This window comes from Salmo salar, chromosome 10 (genome assembly GCF_965601325.2).
Source record: "Salmo salar chromosome 10, fSalSal1, whole genome shotgun sequence".
NCBI lineage: Eukaryota > Metazoa > Chordata > Actinopteri > Salmoniformes > Salmonidae > Salmo > Salmo salar.
Window position 1 is genome coordinate 51,966,204 of NC_138300.1, and position 25,246 is coordinate 51,991,449.

At 48.4% G+C, this 25,246-nt stretch overlaps 1 protein-coding gene across 1 annotated transcript in view; it reads left to right on the forward strand.

The window, feature by feature from the left end:
• The window catches only part of LOC106560563 (DENN domain-containing protein 1B), a 238,530-nt gene that overhangs the window by 96,425 nt on the left and 116,859 nt on the right, over positions 1-25,246 (forward strand). The window contains exons 6-9 of the mRNA XM_082956608.1: positions 5,173-5,273; positions 7,561-7,620; positions 9,125-9,178; positions 11,956-12,066. Of these exons, the coding sequence (XP_082812734.1) occupies positions 5,173-5,273; positions 7,561-7,620; positions 9,125-9,178; positions 11,956-12,066 (326 nt within the window). The remainder of the gene's footprint in view (positions 1-5,172; positions 5,274-7,560; positions 7,621-9,124; positions 9,179-11,955; positions 12,067-25,246) is intronic.

A 25,246-nucleotide genomic window follows, 5' to 3' on the forward strand; every position in this document is an offset into this window, starting at 1 on the left:
CCTCCGCCTCCTCTTCTTTCCTTTGGTAATTCTCTCACATTTAGGGAGAAACCGCCTTCGGACATGTGAGAGAGGTCGCTGATGAAAAAAGGCGGTTTCCTTGATTTTATTTGGCGGCTGAGAATTGGGTTCCCTTTTAGGGAAGTTAGCACTCCCGTTAGTGGTCACTGAGCGGGACGCCGGAGGGCATTTCCTTCCCAGTACTTAACCTCTAACCCGGGAAAGTAAAGGTGTAATCAAATCTTCCAGTGAGCCAGCTACAAGGTGCAAGTTGACTGGGTGTAGAGGGAGATTTAAGACCCATCCAGGGAATAGGAATAACACACAACAGGTACTTTATGGCAACAAACAGCGGAGACGCGGCTACGTCGTTAAAAACGTGTAGTTTACTAATCACATGACAACCTAGCCAAAGATATACACATATTTATTTGCCCTGAAATGTATTGAGAGATTGCAGTTGGTTTATATTGATAATATCCCAACCCCAGAAAACATAACTCTCATCTCTCTGTTGTAATTTGTTTAGTTGGTAATTACATCATTTATGTCCTTACAAAAACATCAGTTAATTGATTTGAGCTTTTAGATAATATTTGTCTTCAACAGAATTATAATAAAGAAGATTTGATCACTTCCACTGCTAGCTTATATCTTCTGACCATCCCCGTGTGTGGTGTGAGAGTTGATAGAGAGTCTGAGGGGTTGTGTTGTGGTAGGGGATACAATATGAGGGGTTGTGGTAGGGGTACAATATGAGGGGTTGTGGTAGGGGATACAGTATGAGGGGTTGTGGTAGGGGATACAGTATGAGGGGTTGTGGTAGGGGTACAATATGAGGGGTTGTGGTAGGGGATACAATATGAGGGGTTGTGGTAGGGGATACAGTATGAGGGGTTGTGGTAGGGGATACAGTATGAGGGGTTGTGGTAGGGGATACAGTCTGAGGGGTTGTGGTAGGGGATACAATATGAGGGGTTGTGGTAGGGGATACAATATGAGGGGTTGTGGTAGGGGATACAATATGAGGGGTTGTGGTAGGGGATACAGTATGAGGGGTTGTGGTAGGGGATACAGTATGAGGGGTTGTGGTAGGGGATACAGTATGAGGGGTCGTGGTAGGGGATACAGTATGAGGGGTCGTGGTAGGGGATACAGTATGAGGGGTTGTGGTAGGGGTACAATATGAGGGGTTGTGGTAGGGGTACAGTATGAGGGGTTGTGGTAGGGGATACAGTCTGAGGGGTTGTGGTAGGGGATACAATATGAGGGGTTGTGGTAGGGGATACAGTATGAGGGGTTGTGGTAGGGGATACAGTATGAGGGGTCGTGGTAGGGGATACAGTATGAGGGGTTGTGGTAGGGGATACAGTCTGAGGGGTTGTGGTAGGGGATACAATATGAGGGGTTGTGGTAGGGGATACAGTATGAGGGGTCGTGGTAGGGGATACAGTCTGAGGGGTCGTGGTAGGGGATACAGTCTGAGGGGTCGTGGTAGGGGATACAGGATGAGGGGTCGTGGTAGGGGATACAGGATGAGGGGTCGTGGTAGGGGATACAGGATGAGGGGTCGTGGTAGGGGCCACAGATTAATTGGTTTACTTTGTGAGTATACAGTACTTTGAAGGGACATATGTGTTTTAAAACAGCTGGAGAGATAACCAAGCCCCCCCACACACAGTGATGGATGTCTCTCTATCGGGGACTTAGGAAACACAAACAGGTCTAAGCCGCTAACTGGGGAGAGGAGCAGTGCTTACTGACATAGTTTCATTTAAGAAAAAAGAAACGCATACCACAGAAAAACCTCAGGCAAGATGTAGTCCAATAGCCCTATCTGGGTATCACCATGAGTTGTGGTTCGCTGCTCTGTGCTACACCAATCATTTCTTTGTCTCTAAAACAAAAGATTACAGCCTGGTCATTAAGGAGTGTGATGGTTGAGAGGGATGTGAGGCCTGACGAAGGAGAGGCTGACAGGACACATGAGGAGAGAGCGATTGAGGCCTATTTAAATAAATCCTCACATGGGATATGTAAGGGATTAGTGTCCAGGAGCCTATCTTCTTAAACAAAGGGCAAGAGGAGACTGATCATGACTATTTCAGTGACCTGCTCAGATTTTTTACTTTTTTATGTTGCATTTTTTGGTTGAATTTATTAACTTCAACACACCCACATCTCATAGAAATATCCATTGCTTGTTTGTTTGGCAACATGGGCATATTTATCTCTTTAGGTTTCTGTTTTGAAATGTCCAGTCAGCATGTGAATTTTGTAGATAACACAGGCATGTTGCGTTTTGTGTTTCGACTGTGTGTGACCTGATTACGGTGAGATCTTCATGCGGACATCAGAATATTGGCCTGTGAAGAAGCTGATCGTTCCAGGTTAATGGTCACTCAGGCCCCCTGATGGCTGCGCTTGGCTGCACTTGCCCGGGAACCGCCCTGTCATTGGCCCCTTGCGGATTTAGCGATATTAAAATTTGCATTAGGTTGACTTTGTTTTCTTGTTTTGTGTTAATTCCAGTCTGCAGAGCAGCCAGTGACCCATGCCCTGAGAACTACCCAGCATCCCCCTGTCTCTACAGGACTTCCATGGCTAATAAAAGTCCCTCAGCCAAGCCCTACACACACACACACACACACACACACACACACACACACACGTTTTACTGGGGATTACAAATCAAACATTTTATTGTAATCTCTTTAGAATTATTTTGTATTAGCCTACTACATTAGTCATTTTAGAGACAGTATTTTACTGAAAGTTTCATTGTGATTTTATTTGGTGGTTATTTTTTGTTAGCCAGGTAGCCATTTCAGTTTAACAACCAACTTTTGTTAATGCATAATACCCACACATTCATTCATTCATTTGTTCTTAATTTCATCCTTCATTCAGTTAGTGAACGTTAATGAAGCATCTATTTATTTGTTGAAGTGCAGATTCATAACGTTTTCCATTGTCATTATGCCAGACATTTTCTAAAATACAAAGCTGAATGAAAATGTAATAACTCACTTCGATACCCCACCACATTTTTTTATTATTTGATTGCATAACATTATAAATTAACTGAGCTCTCTTTTCTGAGCAACCTTCAAGCCAAAACAAAATGCTGGCCACATTCCACCTCAAAAGCAAGTCAAATATCTCCGCCAAGAACGTGTCAATCTTATCAAGAGAGACATATTGCAGATGCTTCTGGCTTCTGGTGGGTGGATTTTGCCATTAGCTATAACACAAACACTACAGTATAAATTATTTTTAGTTTGTTCATTTTATTTATTAATTTGCCATTAATTAGGTAAGGAAAAACCAGAAGGAATGTCTATTTGAAAATGTGTAAATAGGTGGTGGGGTAGTGCTTCTCTCCCTCTGCGTCTGTGTGTTGGCTTGGGTTGAGCCTGGGCTGTGCATCTGGGATCAGTATGCTTGTAAACCATGGCATCCCTCCTCCTCCTCCTCCTACCACAGCTCTCACTGGCCCAGTCATGTTGGGTTGAAGAACTAAAGCCCGTCTCTACCTTCCTTCCTCACTTCCTTTAAACTAAAGACTTGTCTCTACCTCCTCTGCCCACCACCTTTAAACAGCAGACACGACAGGAATGTGTAAAATGCAAAGCCCCCAGAATAAGAAGAATGCGTTGATTAGATGTACCGTATACTATTTTACCAACAGCAGTAGGACTATACACTGGCTGTGTCCATAGCTCACTGGCTGTGTCCATAGCTCACTGGCTGTGTCCATAGCACACTGGCTGTGTCCATAGCTCACTGGCTGTGTCCATAGCTCACTGGCTGTGTCCATAGCTCACTTCTGTTTGTGTTTTTATTCATTATTTAGAATTCTGGCTTGATTGATGGTTTGGTTTATATTTACCCTGCCGTAGCAAGGCGATGGAGGGACGTTGACAGATGAGGGTTTAGGACCAGGGGTAAATGAAGTGTTTCCTCAGGCTCAGCTCTGTTACTGACCATGCGTGTGAGCATTCAGCATCTCATGACAGGAGGCTGTTCAATCGTGTCTCTCACACACACACATACACACACACACACACACACACACACACACTGTTAAAGCTCCACCATTGAAAGCTGCCAATCAGAGAGACAAAAATGGTCTTGAGACAAAAATGTTTTTCATATACAATTAACTATGTCTTAGTAACTATGTCTTAGTAACTATGTCTTAGTAACTATGTCTTAGTAACTATGTCTTAGTAACTATGTCTTAGTAACTGTGTCTTAGTAACTATGTCTTAGTAACTATGTCTTAGTAACTGTGTCTTAGTAACTGTGTCTTAGTAACTGTCTTAGTAACTGTGTCTTAGTAACTGTGTCTTAGCAACTGTGTCTTAGCAACTGTGTCTTAGCAACTGTGTCTTAGCAACTGTGTCTTAGCAACTGTGTCTTAGCAACTGTGTCTTAGCAACTGTGTCTTAGCAACTGTGTCTTAGTCACTATGCAACTTAGTCTTAGTAACTATGTCTTAGTAACTATGCAACTTAGTCTTAGTAACTATGTCTTAGTAACTATGCAACTTAGTCTTAGTAACTATGTCTTACTAACTATGCAACTATGTCTTAGTAACTATGTCTTAGTAACTATGTCTTACTAACTATGCAACTTAGTCTTAGTAACTATGTCTTACTAACTATGCAACTTAGTCTTAGTAACTATGTCTTACTAACTATGCAACTATGTCTTAGTAACTATGTCTTACTAACTATGCAACTATGTCTTAGTAACTATGTCTTAGTAACTATGTCTTAGTAACTATGCAATTATGTCTTAGTAACCTGTCTTAGTAACTACAGTGCCTTAAGAAAGTATTGGGTGGTGGACCATTCTTGATGGACACGGGGAAACTGTTGAGCATGAAAAGCCCAGCAGCATTGCAGTTCTTGACACACTACCGTACCCTGTTCAAAAAGCACTTAAATATGTTGTCTTGCCCATTTACCCTCTGAATGGCACACATACACAATCCATGTTTCAAGGCTTTTAAAATTCTTCTTTAACCTGCCTCCTCCCCTTCATCTACACTGATTTCAAGTGGATTTAACAGTTGTCATCAATAAGGGATCATAGCTTTCACCTGGATTCACCTGGTTGTTTTGTATATATATCTGACACACGATTTTACATTTGGATAATTCTTATTGTGGTGTGTTTTGCAGGAGAATGAGCTGAATGACATGCTGAACTCTCTGTACAGTCTGCCGGTGCCAAAGCCTTTCACACCCGTCAACCTGAGTGTGGTAGGTACAGCAGGACTCCTGGAAAGGAGAGGGGGAATGGAGGGGGGAGAGGAGAGGAGAGGGGGAACGGAGGGGGGAGAGGAGAGGAGAGGGGGAACGGAGGGAGGAGAGGAGAGGGGGAACGGAGGGGGGAGAGGAGAGGGGAAAGGAGGGAGGGGGAAACGGAGGGGAGGGAGGGGGAAGAGGAGAGGGGAAAGGAGGGAGGGGGGAAACGGAGGGGAGGGAGGGGGAAGAGGAGAGGGGAAAGGAGGGAGGGGGAAACGGAGGGGGGAGAGGAGGGAGGGGGGAGAGGAGAGGGAGGGGGGAGAGGAGAGGGGGGAACGGAGGGGGAGAGGAGGGGGGAGAGGAGGGGGGACAGGAGGGAGGGGGGGACAGGAGAGGGGGAACGGAGGGGAAAGGAGGGAGGGGGAAACGGAGGGGAGGGAGGGGGGAGAGGAGAGGGGAAAGGAGGGAGGGGGAAACGGAGGCGGGAGAGGAGGGAGGGAGGGGGGAGAGGAGAGGGAGAATGGAGGGGGGAGAGGAGGGGGGACAGGAGGGAGGGGGGACAGGAGAGGGGGAACGGAGGGGGGAGAGGAGAGGGGGAACGGAGGGGGGAGAGGAGAGGGGGAACAGGAGAGGGGGTACGGAGGTGGGAGAGGAGAGGGGGAACAGGAGAGGGGGAACGGAGGGGGAGAGGAGAGGGGGAACGGAGGGAGAAGAAGGGGGAACGGAGGGAGGAGAGGGGGAGGAGAGGGGGAACGGAGGGAGGAGAGGGGGAACGGAGGGAGGAGAGGGAGAACGGAGGGAGGAGAGGGGGAACGGAGGGGGGAGAGGAGAGGGGAAAGGAGGGAGGACAGGAGAGGGGGAATGGAGAGGGGGAACGGAGGGGGGAGAGGAGAGGGGGAACGGAGGGAGGACAGGAGAGGGGGAACGGAGGTGGGAGAGGAGAGGAGAGGGGGAACGGAGGTGGGAGAGGAGAGGAGAGGGGAACGGAGGGAGGACAGGAGAGGGGGAACGGAGGTGGGAGAGGAGAGGAGAGGGGGAACGGAGGTGGGAGAGGAGAGGAGAGGGGGAACGGAGGTGGGAGAGGAGAGGAGAGGGGAACGGAGGTGGGAGAGGGGGAACGGAGGTGGGAGAGGAGAGGGGGAACGGAGGGGGGAGAGGAGAGGGGGAACGGAGGGGGGAGAGGAGGAGAGAGAGTTAAAGGAGAGCCAGGATAAGGAAGATAGGAGTGGGAGAAGTGGCTGACACTTTGTTTAGAAACACAAGTGGTCTGTGGGATAAGCCTTAGCTAGACGTCTGTTAGCCATAATGGCCGCTTTCGCAACTCATCATGTCGCCTAGTTATCACGGGCAGAAACATCCTAACAACCAACTGGCCGTCAAACACAGGTCTTGTTTTACTTACGCCTGACACTATCTCACAGAGGATTACTGGACAAATATAACACTTATTTTTAAATCGCTCCTTTTCCATAACTGTGCCTTAAAGGGGCAATCTGGAGTTGTTACATACATAAGAATTTAACTTCTTAATGCCTCAGGAGCTTGGTTTAACGGTCGTCCCCCATCAGAACCCAAAATATAAGCTTGTTTTTCTCCAATGTTTGTAAACAAAGTCAATGTAAGAAAACACTATATAGCCTCACAAAGGTTTTTTTTTTTACTAGCATTTTTATGTCATGGATTATCACTTCTTGCATCAGTAGCTCTGTCTATGAATTAGAAAGTGGTGACATTTCTCCAGCCCCATCTCTCAGCTTTTTACCGAAACGGGCGGGGCGGGGCTTTGTTATTGTTTCAACTGCTAATTGTCGCTTTAAATTGATGGGGAAAATAGAGGTTTTTAGTCTCTATTTGTTATTCTGCATGATTACTGTATTGTGTTGTAAGAGAAGGCAGTTCTTTACAGTAGACTAAGACTTAAAACATGTAGCCTCTCCTTGGCTGTAATATCTAAAGGTTATACAATTATACAGTTCAATTTATTCCAGTTGTCTTTTATTAACCAATAAATACATTGATAAGAAAGAAAGGTTAAGTTGGATTGTGAAGTATCATGAGGAGGAGGAATACAATTTATTCTGTTTGTTTTTAGTCTGGCACGCTTTTAATAAACTTTTATTTTTCATTACCAAGGTTAATGGAGAAAACACGCCGAGGGGAGAGGTTAGGGTTCAACTATTACATTGATGACGCAGAATCTTCCACAACATGTTTTATTGGCTGCCAAGAAAGAAAAGCCAGATCATTGTCCCCTTTCAAGTGTGAATTCTGTTTTGCTCTCTATCTCTCTCTCACTGTGAAGACATCACTGTTGCATATTGCCACTGGGCAAGTACTGAAAGATGCACCAAGCCAACAGCCGGTGAGTGCAGGAGAAGAGTGAGTGAACGAAAGAGCTGGAAGAAAAAGGAGGGAGGAGAGAAAGAGCGATGTTAAAACCGCTGCTGCTGCTACTCTAACCGCATGGGAGCTGAGGCTTTTCCAATTTGGCCAAATAAGCCTGTCTGTCTTTTAAAATCTCACCAAAAAAACAACCTATCCTGGGCCTTGGAGTTGGGTTTCTTCTTCTCTGGAAAACAATCAAACTGAGTGAATGATTAATGGTGTTCCATTGTACTGTAGTCTCTTCCCGAGTATCAGAAGTCTTTTTTATGGTGCATGTTTAAAGCAAAGGCAATTGTGCTCAGAAAGTCTCCTTGATGCCTATCCCGTTAACCCACATTTCATGTTTTTATATAAACATCGCTTTGAAAAAAATTACAGATAAACACACAAACACACACACACACACACACACACACACAGAGCGAGGGCCTGGGACTGATGGAACTGAACTGAGGACGCGCAAACAAATGTGCGTGTGTTCTCAATGATTGTGCTGTGCCATGGGTTTATCAAGCAACAATAATCCACCATTAAAATATCACAGACTCCAAAGCAGAACATAGTGACTCACCACTCAACCGTAGAAAGCAGGCTGCATCATTCATGTAGGTGAATTGTCATCAGAAAGTGTTTGTGAGCACTGTAGATTTACCTTTGGTCCCTTTTTCCAGGTGAGGTGTTTTATGGGTGTTGTAATTTTGACCTGTGCTTGGTGGTGATTTCTGTCGTTTCTCTCTTCTAAGGAGTCAAAACGCTGGGGTTATGTTATCTGGAGTGGGATTTAGTGTGTGTGTGTGTGTGTGTGTGTGTGTGGTGTGTGTGTGTGTGTGTGTGTGTGTGTGTGTGTGTGTGTGTGTGTGTGTGTGTGTGTGTGTGTGTGTGTGTATATGTGCTTGTATGAATGTGTGTCTGTCATCATATGGCGTGTGTAATAACATCTGAAATAAAGAGTGTGATTTAGTGTGTGTGCAGTCTATGCTCTCCTACATGCTCTGTCCCCCTCTCAGGCGTCTTTGATCCAAACAGTCAACCTGCTCTGGTTTCCCAAAGTGAGACAGGCAGCTCTCTGATCCTCTCAGAAACCTGTGTGTGTGTGTGTGTGTGTGTGTGTGTGTGTGTGTGTGTGTGTGTGTGTGTGTGTGTGTGTGTGTGTGTGTGTGTGTGTGTGTGTGTGTGTGTGTGTGTGTGTGTGTGTGTGTGTTTTGCTTGTACCCTTTAATACTGAAATAAAGACTTTGTTTCCTGCCAGAGAGCTCACCTCATCTTAAATCTATAGGGATCAGGTGTGTTTGCGTGTGTGTATCAGTGCTACCCTCCTAGCTGTCAGTACCGACGGAAGCTCAATAATTCCCACAGAAGAATAGATGAGGATTCATACGTTTTTTTTCTCTCTCTCTCTCTCTCTCTCTCTCTCAGTGACATGCTACTCTACGTTGCTGACCCTGTCCTTTCTCTCTCTCTCTGTGTGTGTGTTTCCTCAGCACTCCTACTTCATAACACCAGATATCAACGGCCTGCCCACCATCCCCGAGAGTGTAAGTCAACCATCCTGCCCCAGATCTAGAGCGTGTTGGAATAAATGATCAATGAAATGTATTTATACACTGAACAAAAATATAAACGCAACATTCAACAATTTCAAAGATTTTACTGAGTTGCAATTCATATAAGGAAGTCCGTCAATTGAAATAAATTCATTAGGCCCTAATCTATGGATTTTACATGACTGGGAATACAGTTATGTATCTGTTGGTCACAGATACCTTAAAAAAAAGAAGGGAGGGGCGTGGACCAGAAAACCAGTCAGTATCTGGTGTGACCACCATTTGCCTCATGCAGCACGACACATCTCCTTTACATAGAGTTAAAGCTGATTGTGGAATGTTGTCTCACTCATCTTCAATGGCTGTGCAAAGTTGCTGGATTTTGGCAGGAACTGGAACACCAAACATGCTCAATGGGTGGGATGTCTGGTGAGTATGCAGGCCATGGAGGAACTGGGTCATTTTCAGCTTCCAGGAATTGTGTACAGATCCATGTGACATGAGGCCGTGCATTATCATGCTGAAACATGAGGTGATGGCGGTGGATGAATGGCACGACAATGGGCCTCAGGACCTCATCACGGTATATCTGTGCATTCCAATTATATATTGCCATCGATAAAATGCAATTGTGTTCGTTGTCCATAGCTAATGCCTGTCCATACCATAACTCCACCGCCACCATGGGGCACTCTGTTCTCAACGTTAACATCAGCAAACCTCTCGCCCACATGATGCCATACATGTGGTCTGCGGTTGTGAGGCCGTCTGGACGTACTGCCAAATTCTCTAAAATTATGTTGGGAGGCGGCTTATGGTAGAGAAATTAACATTCAATTATCTGGCAACATTTTTGGTGGACACTCCTACAGTGAGCATGCAAATTGCATGCTCCCTCAAAACTTGAGACGTCTGTAGCACTGTGTTGTATGACAAAACTACATATTTTAGTGGCCTTTTATTGTCCCCAGCACAAGGTGCACTTGTGTAATAATCATGCTGTTTAATCAGCTTCTTGATATGCCACATCTGTCAGGTGGATGGATTATCTTGGCAAAGGGGAAATGTTCACTAACAGGGATGTAAACAAATTTGTGCAACAACATTTGAGAGAAATAAGCTTCATGTGTGTATGGAACATTTCTGGGATGTTTTATTTCAGCTCATTAAACATGGGACCAACACTTTACATGTTGTGTTTATATTTTTGTTCAGTGCAGTTGGAGAGTGCTGTGAAATACTGTAAACAAATGACCTACATTTGTGAAATGTGTTACTTCCTGGGCTCAAAGGAAAGAGACATACATCCCTACTGCTTTGAGAAGTGTATAGTTATCAAGTCAAACTTTATTTGTTGTGAACAGAGATCAACAAATGTTAAAGCAGGTGCAGTGAAATGCTTGTGTTTCTAGTTCCAGCAGTGAAATGCTTGTGTTTCTAGTTCCAGCAGTGAAATGCTTGTGTTTCTAGTTCCAGCAGTGAAATGCTTGTGTTTCTAGTTCCAGCAGTGAAATGCTTGTGTTTCTAGTTGCAGCAGTGAAATGCTTGTGTTTCTAGTTCCAGCAGTGAAATGCTTGTGTTTCTAGTTCCAGCAGTGAAATGCTTGTGTTTCTAGTTCCAGCAGTGAAATGCTTGTGTTTCTAGTTGCAGCAGTGAAATGCTTGTGTTTCTAGGTCCAGCAGTGAAATGCTTGTGTTTCTAGTTCCAGCAGTGAAATGCTTGTGTTTCTAGTTCCAGCAGTGAAATGCTTGTCGTTTCTAGTTGCAGCAGTGAAATGCTTGTGTTTCTAGTTCCAGCAGTGAAATGCTTGTGTTTCTAGTTCCAGCAGTGAAATGCTTGTGTTTCTAGTTCCAGCAGTGAAATGCTTGTGTTTCTAGTTCCAGCAGTGAAATGCTTGTGTTTCTAGTTCCAGCAGTGAAATGCTTGTGTTTCTAGTTCCAGCAGTGAAATGCTTGTGTTTCTAGTTGCAGCAGTGAAATGCTTGTGTTTCTAGTTCCAGCAGTGAAATGCTTGTGTTTCTAGTTCCAGCAGGGCAGAGTACCAGGTGGAAGTCGGCTAGTGACAGTGTCTAAGGTGTAGGGCAGAGTACCAGGCGGTGGCCGGCTAGTGACAGTGTCTAAGGTGTAGGGCAGAGTACCAGGCGGTGGCCGGCTAGTGACAGTGTCTAAGGTGTAGGGCAGAGTACCAGGCGGTGGCCGGCTAGTGACAGTGTCTAGGGTAGAATTTGCAGTGGGTCTAGGTTGTCGGGTAAGGTGGAGGTTATATGGAGGTTAACTAGCCTCTCAAAGCACTTAATTATGACAGTAGGGAGTGCTATGGGGCGGTAGTCATTTAGTTCAGGGCCCACATCGGGAGCACACAGTCCTGGTGAGCGGCGGGGGCCCACGTCGGGAGCACACAGTCCTGGTGAGCGGCGGGGGCCCACGTCGGGAGCACACAGTCCTGGTGAGCGGCGGGGGCCCACGTCGGGAGCCCACAGTCCTGGTGAGCGGCGGGGGCCCACGTCGGGAGCACACAGTCCTCGTGAGCGGCGGGGGCCCACATCGGGAGGCTCTGTGTTTCTTGTCCTCGAAGCGTGTGAAGGTGTTTTAGTTTGTCTGAGAGAGAGGGGTCGAGGTCCGCGATGTGGCTGGCTTTCACTTTATAATCCATCATTGTCTGTAGTCCTTGTCAAATAAGTCTTGTGTCTGAGCCATTGAGCAGTCTGAGCAGTTATGAAGTCACTGACTGTCTTGTCTCTCTTGCCCCCCCCTCCCCCTCCCCTCCAGAGGAACCTGACAGAGTATTTTGTGGCGGTGGACGTCAACAACATGCTACAGCTGTACGCCAGCATGCTGCACGAACGACGCATCATCATTACCTCAAGCAAGCTTAGCACTGTGAGTACCTCTTCATTAGCACTGTGAGTACCCCTTCATTAGCACTGTGAGTACCTCTTCATTATACGCTCTACAGGACGGTACGGACCCCTGCTCTAAACTACAGGACGGTACAGACCCCTGCTCTAAACTACAGGACGGTACAGACCCCTGCTCTAAACTACAGGGCGGTACAGACCCCTGCTCTAAACTACAGGGCGGTACAGACCCCTGCTCTAAACTACAGGGCGGTACAGACTCCTGCTCTAAACTACAGGGCGGTACAGACCCCTGCTCTAAACTACAGGGCGGTACAGACCCCTGTTCTAAACTACAGGGCGGTACAGACCCCTGTTCTAAACTACAGGACGGTACGGACCCCTGCTCTAAACTACAGGGCGGTACAGACCCCTGTTCTAAACTACAGGACGGTACGGACCCCTGCTCTAAACTACAGGGCGGTACAGACCCCTGCTCTAAACTACAGGACGGTACAGACCCCTGCTCTAAACTACAGGACGGTACAGACCCCTGCTCTAAATTACAGGGCGGTACAGACCCCTGCTCTAAACTACAGGGCGGTACAGACCCCTGTTCTAAACTACAGGGCGGTACAGACCCCTGTTCTAAACTACAGGGCGGTACAGACCCCTGTTCTAAACTACAGGGCGGTACAGACCCCTGTTCTAAACTACAGGGCGGTACAGACCCCTGCTCTAAACTACAGGGCGGTACAGACCCCTGCTCTAAACTACAGGGCGGTACAGACCCCTGTTCTAAACTACAGGGCGGTACAGACCCCTGTTCTAAACTACAGGACGGTACAGACCCCTGCTCTAAACTACAGGGCGGTACAGACCCCTGTTCTAAACTACAGGGCGGTACGGACCCCTGTTCTAAACTACAGGGCGGTACAGACCCCTGTTCTAAACTACAGGACGGTACGGACCCCTGCTCTAAACTACAGGGCGGTACAGACCCCTGCTCTAAACTACAGGGCGGTACAGACCCCTGCTCTAAACTACAGGGCGGTACAGACCCCTGTTCTAAACTACAGGGCGGTACAGACCCCTGTTCTAAACTACAGGACGGTACAGACCCCTGCTCTAAACTACAGGGCGGTACAGACCCCTGTTCTAAACTACAGGGCGGTACAGACCCCTGCTCTAAACTACAGGGCGGTACAGACCCCTGTTCTAAACTATAGGGCGGTACAGACCCCTGTTCTAAACTACAGGACGGAACAGACCCCTGCTCTAAACTACAGGGCGGTACAGACTCCTGCTCTAAACTACAGGGCGGTACAGACCCCTGCTCTAAACTACAGGGCGGTACAGACCCCTCTTCTAAACTACAGGGCGGTACAGACCCCTGTTCTAAACTACAGGACGGTACAGACCCCTGTTCTAAACTACAGGGCGGTACAGACCCCTGCTCTAAACTACAGGGCGGTACAGACCCCTGCTCTAAACTACAGGGCGGTACAGACCCCTGCTCTAAACTACAGGGCGGTACAGACCCCTGTTCTAAACTACAGGGCGGTACAGACCCCTGCTCTAAACTACAGGGCGGTACAGACCCCTGTTCTAAACTACAGGGCGGTACAGACCCCTGTTCTAAACTACAGGGCGGTACAGACCCCTGTTCTAAACTACAGGGCGGTACAGACTCCTGCTCTAAACTACAGGGCGGTACAGACCCCTGTTCTAAACTACAGGGCGGTACAGACCCCTGTTCTAAACTACAGGGCGGTACAGACCCCTGTTCTAAACTGCAGTGACGGAAAAAGTACCCAGTTGTGATACTTGATTTAAAGTATAGATGCTTTAATAGAAAGATATTCAAGTAAAAGTTAAATTCATCCATTAAAATACTACTTGAGTAAAAGTCTAAAAGTATTTGGTTTTAAATATACTTAAGTATCAAAAGTATAAATCTCTTGAAATTCCTTCTATTAACCAAAGCAGACGGCACCAGTCCTCCAGATCAGAGGCAGTAGGGATGACCAGGGATGTTCTCTTGATAAGTGTGTGAATTGGACAATTTTCCTGTCCTGCTAAGCATTCAAAATGTAACGAGTGCTTTTGTGTTTCAGGGAAAATGTATGGAGTAAAAAGTACATTTTCTTTAGGAATGTAGTGAAGTAAACGTATAAGTTGTAAAAAAAAAAGTACTTTAAAGTGTTTTTCACTTAAGTACTTTACATCACCGTTAAACTACAGGAACATCATAGGAGTAGTAAAGTAGGTTTATGTGTCTGATTAAACATGGCATTCCTCATCGATATTACAACACTACATCAAATTTAATATCTAAATGTTTTTTTACGGTTTACACACACGTGCGCACGTAGACAGAGTTCAGTGGTCCATCTCCAGTCAACCAGCTCTATCTCCAGTCCCTGACAAGCGGTAAAGCCAGCACTAAACCAGGATTATATTTGACTGTTTCTCTTAAAGCTGCTACGTTTTAATGGCCGACATGCCCTAAATTATCTGTTATTAGACGTTCTAACTCTCTCCCAGTTTATTATCTGTTATTAGACTTTTACTCTCTGCCGTAGGTGGAGTAGAGCTGCTGGGTGTGAGGGAGTGGATCTCTCTGTGCTTCTTATCTCCGTGGCTGACAGCAGAACCAAATGTTTATGACAGGGAGAGCAGGAGTGATGTCATCCACAATCCTATCTGTACCGTTCTGCAGCCCGGGACGCGGACCGCCGGGAGGGGGGACGGGGGGGGGATGGTGCGTTGGAAAGTCGGAACCCAAGGTCTCCCTGAGGATGGAGTGGAGGGATCCGGGGGAGGTGTAGAGAATTACCCAGCCCTTGGAGAATTTCACCTCTCTTCCCCTTTCTCCTCCTTTCTGCCTCCTCTCACCCATTCTCTCCCCCCCTCAGAACCCCAGCCGCTCTCCCTCTGGCTCCAGGGGTTACAGGGTGTAAATTATCAGAGCTGCGGGTGACGGCTGTTTTCTTAGCAGACGGATGGAAGTGATATTCTGTGTGATTTAGAGTTTTGTGACAAGACAAACTGAGGTTTATTTAACTGATATGTGGACAGGATATGTAAGACGCCCATCACTAGACCTCCACCTCTCTATAAGCCTTTTATCCTTTAAAGTCCTCTGTCTGTCTGTCCGTCCATCACTAGACCTCCACCTCTCTATAAGCCTTTTATCCTTTAAAGTCCTCTGTCCGTCTGTCCGTCCATCACTAGACCTCCACCTCTCTATAAGCCTTTTATCCTTTAAAGTCCTCTGTCCGTCTGTCCGTCCATCACTAGACCTCCACCTCTCTATAAGCCTTTTATCCTTTAAAGTCCTCTGTCCGTCTGTCCGTCTGTCCGTCCATCACTAGACCTCCACCTCTCTATAAGCCTTTTATCCTTTAAAGTCCTCTGTCCGTCTGTCCGTCCATCACTAGACCTCCACCTCTCTATAAGCCTTTTATCCTTTAAAGTCCTCTGTCTGTCCGTCCATCCATCCATCCCTCCCTCTGTCCAGCCATCCAATTATAATTATTAGTGTGTGTGTCTCTTAGTCCGTCCCTGGCATGACTTTTAAAGAAGAGAGCGAGGAGGCATCCAGCTGGCCCCTACTACCACTCTCCCTCAGAGAGACAGAGAGCGAGAGACTGTCAGAAACAGAAAGACAGAGAGACAGAGACTGTGAGAGACAGACAGAGACTGTGAGAGACAGACAGAGACTGTGAGAGACAGACAGAGACTGTGAGAGACAGACAGAGACTGTGAGAGACAGACAGAGACTGTGAGAGACAGACAGAGACTGTGAGAGACAGACAGAGACTGTGGGAGAGACAGAGACTGTGACAGAGACAGAGACTGTGACAGAGACTGTGAGACTCTCTCGCCAGGCATAGCAGAGATCCTTCCTGTCTGTCAGGGCCTCTTGTGATTCCGCTGTGTCAGTCTAGCAGAACATGGCGGCTTGCCTGCCAGCGCTCAACAGCAAAGGAATAAATCATGATGGTACAACAGTGCATCAGTTGACTTATTGCTGTTTTGTGACCGGAGGTGAGTGGTACCACTGTTTTAAAGGCGCGGTGCGATGGCCGAGGAAACCAATCGAGCGTGCAGGCTTGTCATGCCGCCGTATACAGTAATTGTGTTGCATCAGGCCCCCTCTAACAAGTCAGCTGGGAAGGCTCTGTGTCTTTCATCTCCCCTAGTCTCCCTGGGCCCTGGCCCCCTCAGTGGGTGTGTCGGCAGGCCCCAGCCCTGACAGCAGCCTTCTTAACATGCTGTCAGTAGTATGATAACTAGGACTATCCATCCACCATGGCCCTGAGTGACTGACTGCCTGCCTCACCACCTCACCACACGTTGGCCCTGCAGACTGACTGACTGCCTGCCTCACCACCTCACCACACCTTGGCCCTGCAGACTGACTGACTGCCTGCCTCACCACCTCACCACACCTTGGCCCTGCAGACTGACTGACTGCCTGCCTCACCACCTCACCACACCTTGGCCCTGCAGACTGACTGACTGCCTGCCTCACCACCTCACCACACCTTGGCCCTGCAGACTGACTGACTGCCTGCCTCACCACCTCACCACACCTTGGCCCTGCAGACTGACTGACTGCCTGCCTCACCACCTCACCACACCTTGGCCCTGCAGACTGACTGACTGCCTGCCTCACCACCTCACCACACCTTGGCCCTGCAGACTGACTGACTGCCTGCCTCACCACCTCACCACACCTTGGCCCTGCAGACTGACTGACTGCCTGCCTCACCACCTCACCACACCTTGGCCCTGCAGACTGACTGACTGCCTGCCTCACCACCTCACCACACCTTGGCCCTGCAGACTGACTGACTGCCTGCCTCACCACCTCACCACACCTTGGCCCTGCAGACTGACTGACTGCCTGCCTCACCACCTCACCACACCTTGGCCCTGCAGACTGACTGACTGCCTGCCTCACCACCTCACCACACCTTGGCCCTGCAGACTGACTGACTGCCTGCCTCACCACCTCACCACACCTTGGCCCTGCAGACTGACTGACTGCCTGCCTCACCACCTCACCACACCTTGGCCCTGCAGACTGACTGACTGCCTGCCTCACCACCTCACCACACCTTGGCCCTGCAGACTGACTGACTGCCTGCCTCACCACCTCACCACACCTTGGCCCTGCAGACTGACTGACTTCTTACTATCCGCTTCTCTCTTGTCCAGAGGTATTCAGCTCTTACCCTATGAGGTCCGGAGCCTGTTGGTTTTCTGTTCTACCTGATAATAAATTGCACCCACCTGGTGTCCCAGGTCTAAATCAGTCCCTGATTAGACGGGAACAATGAAAACCAGCAGTGGAACTGGCTTCGAGGTCCAGAGTTGTTTGCGCTCTCTCTCTCGCTCTCTTTCTGTCTCTCGCTGCTCTCTCTCATTGTCTCTTGTTGCTCTCTTTGTCTCTCACTGCCTCTCTCTCTTTTTGCTCTCTGTCTCTCGCTGGTCATTCTCTCTCTGTCTCTCGCTGGTCATTCTCTCTCTGTCTCTCGCTGGTCATTCTCTCTCTGTCTCTCGCTGCTCTCTTTCTCTGTCTCTCGCTGCTCTCTCTTTCTGTCTCTCGCTGCTCTCTCTTTCTGTCTCTCGCTGCTCTCTCTTTCTCTCTCGCTGCTCTCTCTCGCTTCTGTCTCTCGCTGCTCTCTCGCTCTGTCTCTCGCTGCTCTCTCTCGCTGCTCTCTCTCTCTCTCTCTCGCTGCTCTCTCTCTCTGTCTCTCACTGCTCTCTCTCTCTGTCTCTCGCTGCTCTCTTTCTCTGTCTCTCGCTGCTCTCTCTTTCTCTGTCTCTCGCTGCTGCTCTCTTTCTCTGTCTCTCGCTGCTGCTCTCTTTCTCTGTCTCTCGCTGCTCTCTTTCTCTGTCTCTCGCTGCTGCTCTCTTTCTCTGTCTCTCGCTGCTGCTCTCTTTCTCGGTCTCTCGCTGCTGCTCTCTTTCTCTCTCTCGCTGCTCTCTCTCTGTCTCTCGCTGCTCTCTCGCTGCTCTCTCTCGCTGCTGCTCTCTTTCTCTGTCTCTCGCTGCTGCTCTCTTTCTCTCTCTCTCGCTGCTGCTCTCTTTCTCTGTCTCTCGCTGCTGCTCTCTTTCTCTGTCTCTCGCTGCTGCTCTCTTTCTCTGTCTCTTGCTGCTGCTCTCTTTCTGTCTCTCGCTGCTCTCTCTTTCTGTCTCTCGCTGCTCTCTCTTTCTGTCTCTCGCTGCGCTCTCTTTCTGTCTCTCGCTGCTCTCTCTTTCTGTCTCTCGCTGCTCTCTCTTTCTGTCTCTCGCTGCTCTCTCTTTCTGTCTCTCGCTGCTCTCTCTTTCTGTCTCTCGCTGCTCTCTCTTTCTGTCTCTCGCTGCTCTCTCTCTCTGTCTCTCGCTGCTCTCTCTCTCTGTCTCTCGCTGCTCTCTCTCTCTGTCTCTCGCTGCTCTCTCTCTCTGTCTCTCGCTGCTCTCTCTCTCTGTCGCTCGCTGCTCTCTCTCTGTCGCTCGCTGCTCTCTCTCTGTCGCTCGCTGCTCTCTCTCTGTCGCTCGCTGCTCTCTCTCTGTCGCTCGCTGCTCTCTCTCTGTCGCTCGCTGCTCTCTCTCTCTCTCTCTCTCGCTGCTCTCTCTCTCTCTCTCGCTGCTCTCTCTCTCTCTCTCGCTGCTCTCTCTCTCTCGCTGCTCTCTCTCTCTCGCTGCTCTCTCTTTCTCTGTCTCTCACTGCTCTCTCTTTCTCTGTCTCTCGCTGCTGCTCTCTTTCTCTGTCGCTCGCTGCTCTCTCTCTCTGTCTCTCCCTGCTCTCTCTCTTTCTTGCTCCTAGTTGCTTTCTTTATGTCTCTTGTTCTCTGTCTGCTTTCTTTCTCTCTCTCTCTTTTCTTTCTCGTCCCTATATCTTCTTTTCTGGTGGCTGGTTGTTAAAGCGTCATGTAGTCTGGGTTTTTGTTCCCCAGATTGTGTGTGTGTGTGGAAGTGACTGTGTGTGTGTGTGTGTGTGTGTGGCAGTCCTGGTATTACTGCCATGTGTCCTCTTTCTCTGTGTCTGAGTGTCACCTACTTGTTAGTGGCACACCTGTGTGGCTCTGCTCTGACACAAGACGTTTGTCGGCACAGACACACAGAGAGAGCAGTGCAGAGATAATTGGGTGTCTAGCTCTGGATGGGGGGAGTAGAGGAGGAAAGAAATACAGGGAGGAGAGGAGAGGGAGAGATATCAGAGAGCAGAAGGTAGAGGAGGAGAGGGAAGGATAGGAGAGAGCAGAAGGTAGAGGAGGAGAGAAAGGAGGAGAGGGAGGGATAGGAGAGAGCAGAAGGTAGAGGAGGAGAGGAGAGGGATGGATAGGAGAGAGCAGAAGGTAGAGGAGAGGGATGGATTGGAGAGAGCAGAAGGTAGAGGAGAGGGATGGATTGGAGAGAGCAGGAGGTAGAGGAGAGGGAGGGAGGGATAGGAGAAAGCAGAAGGTAGAGGAGGAGAGGGATGGATAGGAGAAAGCAGAAGGTAGAGGAGGAGAGAAAGAAAAGGAGGAGAGGGAGGGTGGGATAGGAGAGAGCAGAAGGTAGAGGAGGAGAGAAAGGAGGAGAGGGAGGGATAGGAGAGAGCAGAAGGTAGAGGAGAAGGAGGATGGATAGGAGAGAGCAGAAGGTAGAGGAGAGGGAGGGATAGGAGAGAGCGGAAGGTAGAGGAGAGGGAGGGATAGGAGAGAGCGGAAGGTAGAGGAGGAGAGAAAGGAGGAGAGGGAGGGATAGGAGAGAGCAGAAGGTAGAGGAGGAGAGAAAGGAGGAGAGGGAGGAGGAGGAGAGAAAGGAGGAGAGGGAGGGATAGGAGAGAGCAGAAGGTAGAGGAGGAGAGAAAGGAGGAGAGGGAGGGATAGGAGAGAGCGGAAGGTAGAGGAGAGGGAGGGATAGGAGAGAGCGGAAGGTAGAGGAGGAGAGAAAGGAGGAGAGGGAGGGATAGGAGAGAGCAGAAGGTAGAGGAGGAGAGAAAGGAGGAGAGGGAGGAGGAGGAGAGAAAGGAGGAGAGGGAGGGATAGGAGAGAGCAGAAGGTAGAGGAGGAGAGAAAGGAGGAGAGGGAGGAGGAGGAGAGAAAGGAGGAGAGGGAGGGATAGGAGAGAGCAGAAGGTAGAGGAGAGGGAGGGATAGGAGAGAGCGGAAGGTAGAGGAGAAGGATGGATAGGAGAGAGCAGAAGGTAGAGGAGAGGGAGGGATAGGAGAGAGCGGAAGGTAGAGGAGGAGAGAAAGGAGGAGAGGGAGGGATAGGAGAGAGCAGAAGGTAGAGGAGGAGAGAAAGGAGGAGAGGGAGGAGGAGGAGAGAGAGGGATAGGAGAGAGCAGAAGGTAGAGGAGAGGGAGGGATAGGAGAGAGCGGAAGGTAGAGGAGAAGGATGGATAGGAGAGAGCAGAAGGTAGAGGAGAGGGAGGGATAGGAGAGAGCGGAAGGTAGAGGAGAAGGATGGATAGGAGAGAGCGGAAGGTAGAGGAGAGGGAGGGATAGGAGAGAGCGGAAGGTAGAGGAGAAGGATGGATAGGAGAGAGCAGAAGGTAGAGGAGAGGGAGGGATAGGAGAGAGCGGAAGGTAGAGGAGAAGGATGGATAGGAGAGAGCGGAAGGTAGAGGAGAGGGAGGGATAGGAGAGAGCGTAAGGTAGAGGAGGAGAGAAAGGAGGAGAGGGAGGGATAGGAGAGAGCGGAAGGTAGAGGAGGAGAGAAAGGAGGAGAGGGAGAGATAGGAGAGAGCAGAAGGTAGAGGAGAGGGAGGGATAGGAGAGAGCGGAAGGTAGAGGAGGAGAGAAAGGAGGAGAGGGAGGGATAGGAGAGAGCAGGAGAGAAAGGAGGAGAGGGAGGGATAGGAGAGAGCAGAAGGTAGAGGAGGAGAGAAAGGAGGAGAGGGAGGAGGAGGAGAGAAAGGAGGAGAGGGAGGGATAGGAGAGAGCAGAAGGTAGAGGAGGAGAGAAAGGAGGAGAGGGAGGAGGAGGAGAGAAAGGAGGAGAGGGAGGGATAGGAGAGAGCAGAAGGTAGAGGAGAGGGAGGGATAGGAGAGAGCGGAAGGTAGAGGAGAAGGATGGATAGGAGAGAGCAGAAGGTAGAGGAGAGGGAGGGATAGGAGAGAGCGGAAGGTAGAGGAGAGGGAGGGATAGGAGAGAGCGGAAGGTAGAGGAGAAGGATGGATAGGAGAGAGCGGAAGGTAGAGGAGAGGGAGGGATAGGAGAGAGCGTAAGGTAGAGGAGGAGAGAAAGGAGGAGAGGGAGGGATAGGAGAGAGCGGAAGGTAGAGGAGGAGAGAAAGGAGGAGAGGGAGAGATAGGAGAGAGCAGAAGGTAGAGGAGAGGGAGGGATAGGAGAGAGCGGAAGGTAGAGGAGGAGAGGAGAGGGATGGATAGGAGAGAGCAGAAGGTAGAGGAGAGGGATGGATTGGAGAGAGCAGGAGGTAGAGGAGGAGAGGAGAGGGAGGGAGGGATAGGAGAAAGCAGAAGGTAGAGGAGGAGAGAAAGAAAAGGAGGAGAGGGAGGGTGGGATAGGAGAGAGCAGAAGGTAGAGGAGGAGAGAAAGGAGGAGAGGGATGGATAGGAGAGAGCAGAAGGTAGAGGAGAGGGAGGGATAGGAGAGAGCGGAAGGTAGAGGAGAGGGAGGGATAGGAGAGAGCGGAAGGTAGAGGAGGAGAGAAAGGAGGAGAGGGAGGGATAGGAGAGAGCAGAAGGTAGAGGAGGAGAGAAAGGAGGAGAGGGAGGAGGAGGAGAGAAAGGAGGAGAGGGAGGGATAGGAGAGAGCAGAAGGTAGAGGAGGAGAGAAAGGAGGAGAGGGAGGGATAGGAGAGAGCGGAAGGTAGAGGAGAGGGAGGGATAGGAGAGAGCGGAAGGTAGAGGAGGAGAGAAAGGAGGAGAGGGAGGGATAGGAGAGAGCAGAAGGTAGAGGAGGAGAGAAAGGAGGAGAGGGAGGAGGAGGAGAGAGAGGGATAGGAGAGAGCAGAAGGTAGAGGAGAGGGAGGGATAGGAGAGAGCGGAAGGTAGAGGAGAAGGATGGATAGGAGAGAGCAGAAGGTAGAGGAGAGGGAGGGATAGGAGAGAGCGGAAGGTAGAGGAGAAGGATGGATAGGAGAGAGCGGAAGGTAGAGGAGAGGGAGGGATAGGAGAGAGCGGAAGGTAGAGGAGAAGGATGGATAGGAGAGAGCAGAAGGTAGAGGAGAGGGAGGGATAGGAGAGAGCGGAAGGTAGAGGAGAAGGATGGATAGGAGAGAGCGGAAGGTAGAGGAGAGGGAGGGATAGGAGAGAGCGTAAGGTAGAGGAGGAGAGAAAGGAGGAGAGGGAGGGATAGGAGAGAGCGGAAGGTAGAGGAGGAGAGAAAGGAGGAGAGGGAGAGATAGGAGAGAGCAGAAGGTAGAGGAGAGGGAGGGATAGGAGAGAGCGGAAGGTAGAGGAGGAGAGAAAGGAGGAGAGGGAGGGATAGGAGAGAGCAGAAGGTAAAGGAGGAGAGGGAGGAGGAGGAGAGAAAGGAGGAGAGGGAGGGATAGGAGAGAGCAGAAGGTAGAGGGAGGGATAGGAGAGAGCGGAAGGTGAGGAGGAGAGAAAGGAGGAGAGGGAGGGATAGGAGAGAGCAGAAGGTAGAGGAGGAGAAGGATGGATAGGAGAGAGCAGAAGGTAGAGGGAGAGATAGGAGAGAGAGGAAGGCATGCATGATAAAGGCGTCTGCTTATTGCATATATTTAAGCAATAAGGCCAGAGGTGGTGTGGTATATGGCCAATATACCACAACTAAGGCTGTTCTTACACACGACGCAACGTGGAGTGCCTGGATACAGCCCTTAGCCATGGTATATTGGCCATATTCCACAAACCCCCAAGGTGCCTTACTGCTATTATAAACTGGTTACCAATGTAATTAGAGCAGTAAAAATACATATTTTGTCATACCTGTGGTATATGGCCTGATATACCACGGCTGTCAGCCTATCAGCATTCAGGGCTCGAACTACCCAGTTTCTAATATAATATATTGTATGTTGCAGGGTCTCCTCTTGGGGAGCATAACTCTGAGAGCGTGGGCCTGGTCTGCTTGTTCAAGCAGATGTTCAGAAGGCAGAGTAACAAAGCTCATCTGAATAAGACAACAGACCCCTGTGAAAGTGATGTGACATGCTTTTTGATGGTTAACAACGGTGTGTTTGATAATTAGCTGTCTGCTGTCACCCACATTCCCGGAATATCACTGATTTAACTGCATTCACCTGAGCTGCTTGTTCTCACTCACCGGTTGTGTATGTTTTTAGTTTTCTATACAACCATAATTGTCTTGAGGCAGGTCTGGCAAGGATTTATTTCTTATTTTTTATTAAACTGAATTAACAGTGGGTATTTATTGGGCCAAAATTATTGTTGAATTACTAACAGTTATGTAGGATTAGAATACTAGTTAGTACACAGGGTCCACAGCTTGCTGTTTCCTGTTAAGGGGAAAGGCAGCGTTAATTTGTCCAGTTTCAAGTGTTGTCTTTAATGTGGTCAGTTTCTAGTGTTGTGTCTGTGGTCAGTTTCTAGTGTTGTGTCTGTGGTCAGTTTCTCTATCAGTTTCTAGTGTTGTGTCTTTAATGTGGTCAGTTTCTCTCTCAGTTTCTAGTGTTGTGTCTAATGTGGTCAGTTTCTCTATCAGTTTCTAGTGTTGTGTCTTTAATGTGGTCAGTTTCTCTCTCAGTTTCTAGTGTTGTGTCTTTAATGTGGTCAGTTTCTCTCTCAGTTTCTAGTGTTGTGTCTTTAATGTGGTCAGTTTCTCTATCAGTTTCTAGTGTTGTGTCTTTAATGTGGTCAGTTTCTCTCTCAGTTTCTAGTGTTGTGTCTTTAATGTGGTCCGTTTCTAGTGTTGTGTCTTTAATGTGGTCAGTTTCTAGTGTTGTGTCTTTAATGTGGTCAGTTTCTAGTGTTGTGTCTTTAATGTGGTCAGTTTCTCTCTGTTTCTAGTGTTGTGTCTGTGGTCAGTTTCTCTATCAGTTTCTAGTGTTGTGTCTTTAATGTGGTCAGTTTCTAGTGTTGTGTCTTTAATGTGGTCAGTTTCTCTCTCAGTTTCTAGTGTTGTGTCTGTGGTCAGTTTCTCTATCAGTTTCTAGTGTTGTGTCTTTAATGTGGTCAGTTTCTAGTGTTGTGTCTTTAATGTGGTCAGTTTCTCTATCAGTTTCTAGTGTTGTGTCTTTAATGTGGTCAGTTTCTCTCTCAGTTTCTAGTGTTGTGTCTAATGTGGTCAGTTTCTCTCTGTTTCTAGTGTTGTGTCTTTAATGTGGTCAGTTTCTCTCTGTTTCTAGTGTTGTGTCTTTAATGTGGTCAGTTTCTAGTGTTGTGTCTTTAATGTGGTCAGTTTCTAGTGTTGTGTCTTTAATGTGGTCAGTTTCTAGTGTTGTGTCTTTAATGTGGTCAGTTTCTCTCTCAGTTTCTAGTGTTGTGTCTTTAATGTGGTCAGTTTCTGGTGTTGTGTCTTTAATCTGGTCAGTTTATGTGAGTGCTGGCAGGTCTCAGGAGAGCTGTCAGGGCTCCATGGGCTCTGGTGCCTTCAGAAGCAGGCTGTATAATCTCTGACCCATCTGACACACACACACACACACAGCCAGAGAAGCGGCTGAGGTACCTCATTACTGGGGGACCCCAGGTCCCAGAGGGCCGGAGCCAGCAGCTAAAGCAGGCCTAATCCACTATTTGTTCTTGGGGACTGTATCTGTGATTCTCCATTGAATGGAATATTAAGCACCAGGAATATTAAGCACCTGGTCTTGTGTGGAGCGTATAAAGCCATTTAGTTCCACACATCTATTATTTATTATACCTTATCTCTCTGGTGGAGCCCCTTGAGAAAGAAAGAACATAAATGATTACACATTTCTCCTCTCACTCTTTGTTTTTCATCTATTTTATTTCATGGTCTTTCAAACCTGTAGATGGGTACGGGTTGTTTGGGGTTAGATATGGCTGTAGATAGATACGGGTTGTTTGGGGTTATATATGGCTGTAGATATATATGAGTTGTTTGGGGTTAGATATGGCTGTAGATAGATACGGGTTGTTTGGGGTTAGATATGGCTGTAGATAGATACGGGTTGTTTGGGGTTATATATGGCTGTAGATATATATGAGTTGTTTGGGGTTAGATATGGCTGTAGATAGATACGGGTTGTTTGGGGTTAGATGTGGCTGTAGATAGATACGGGTTGTTTGGGGTTAGATGTGGCTGTAGATAGATACGGGTTGTTTGG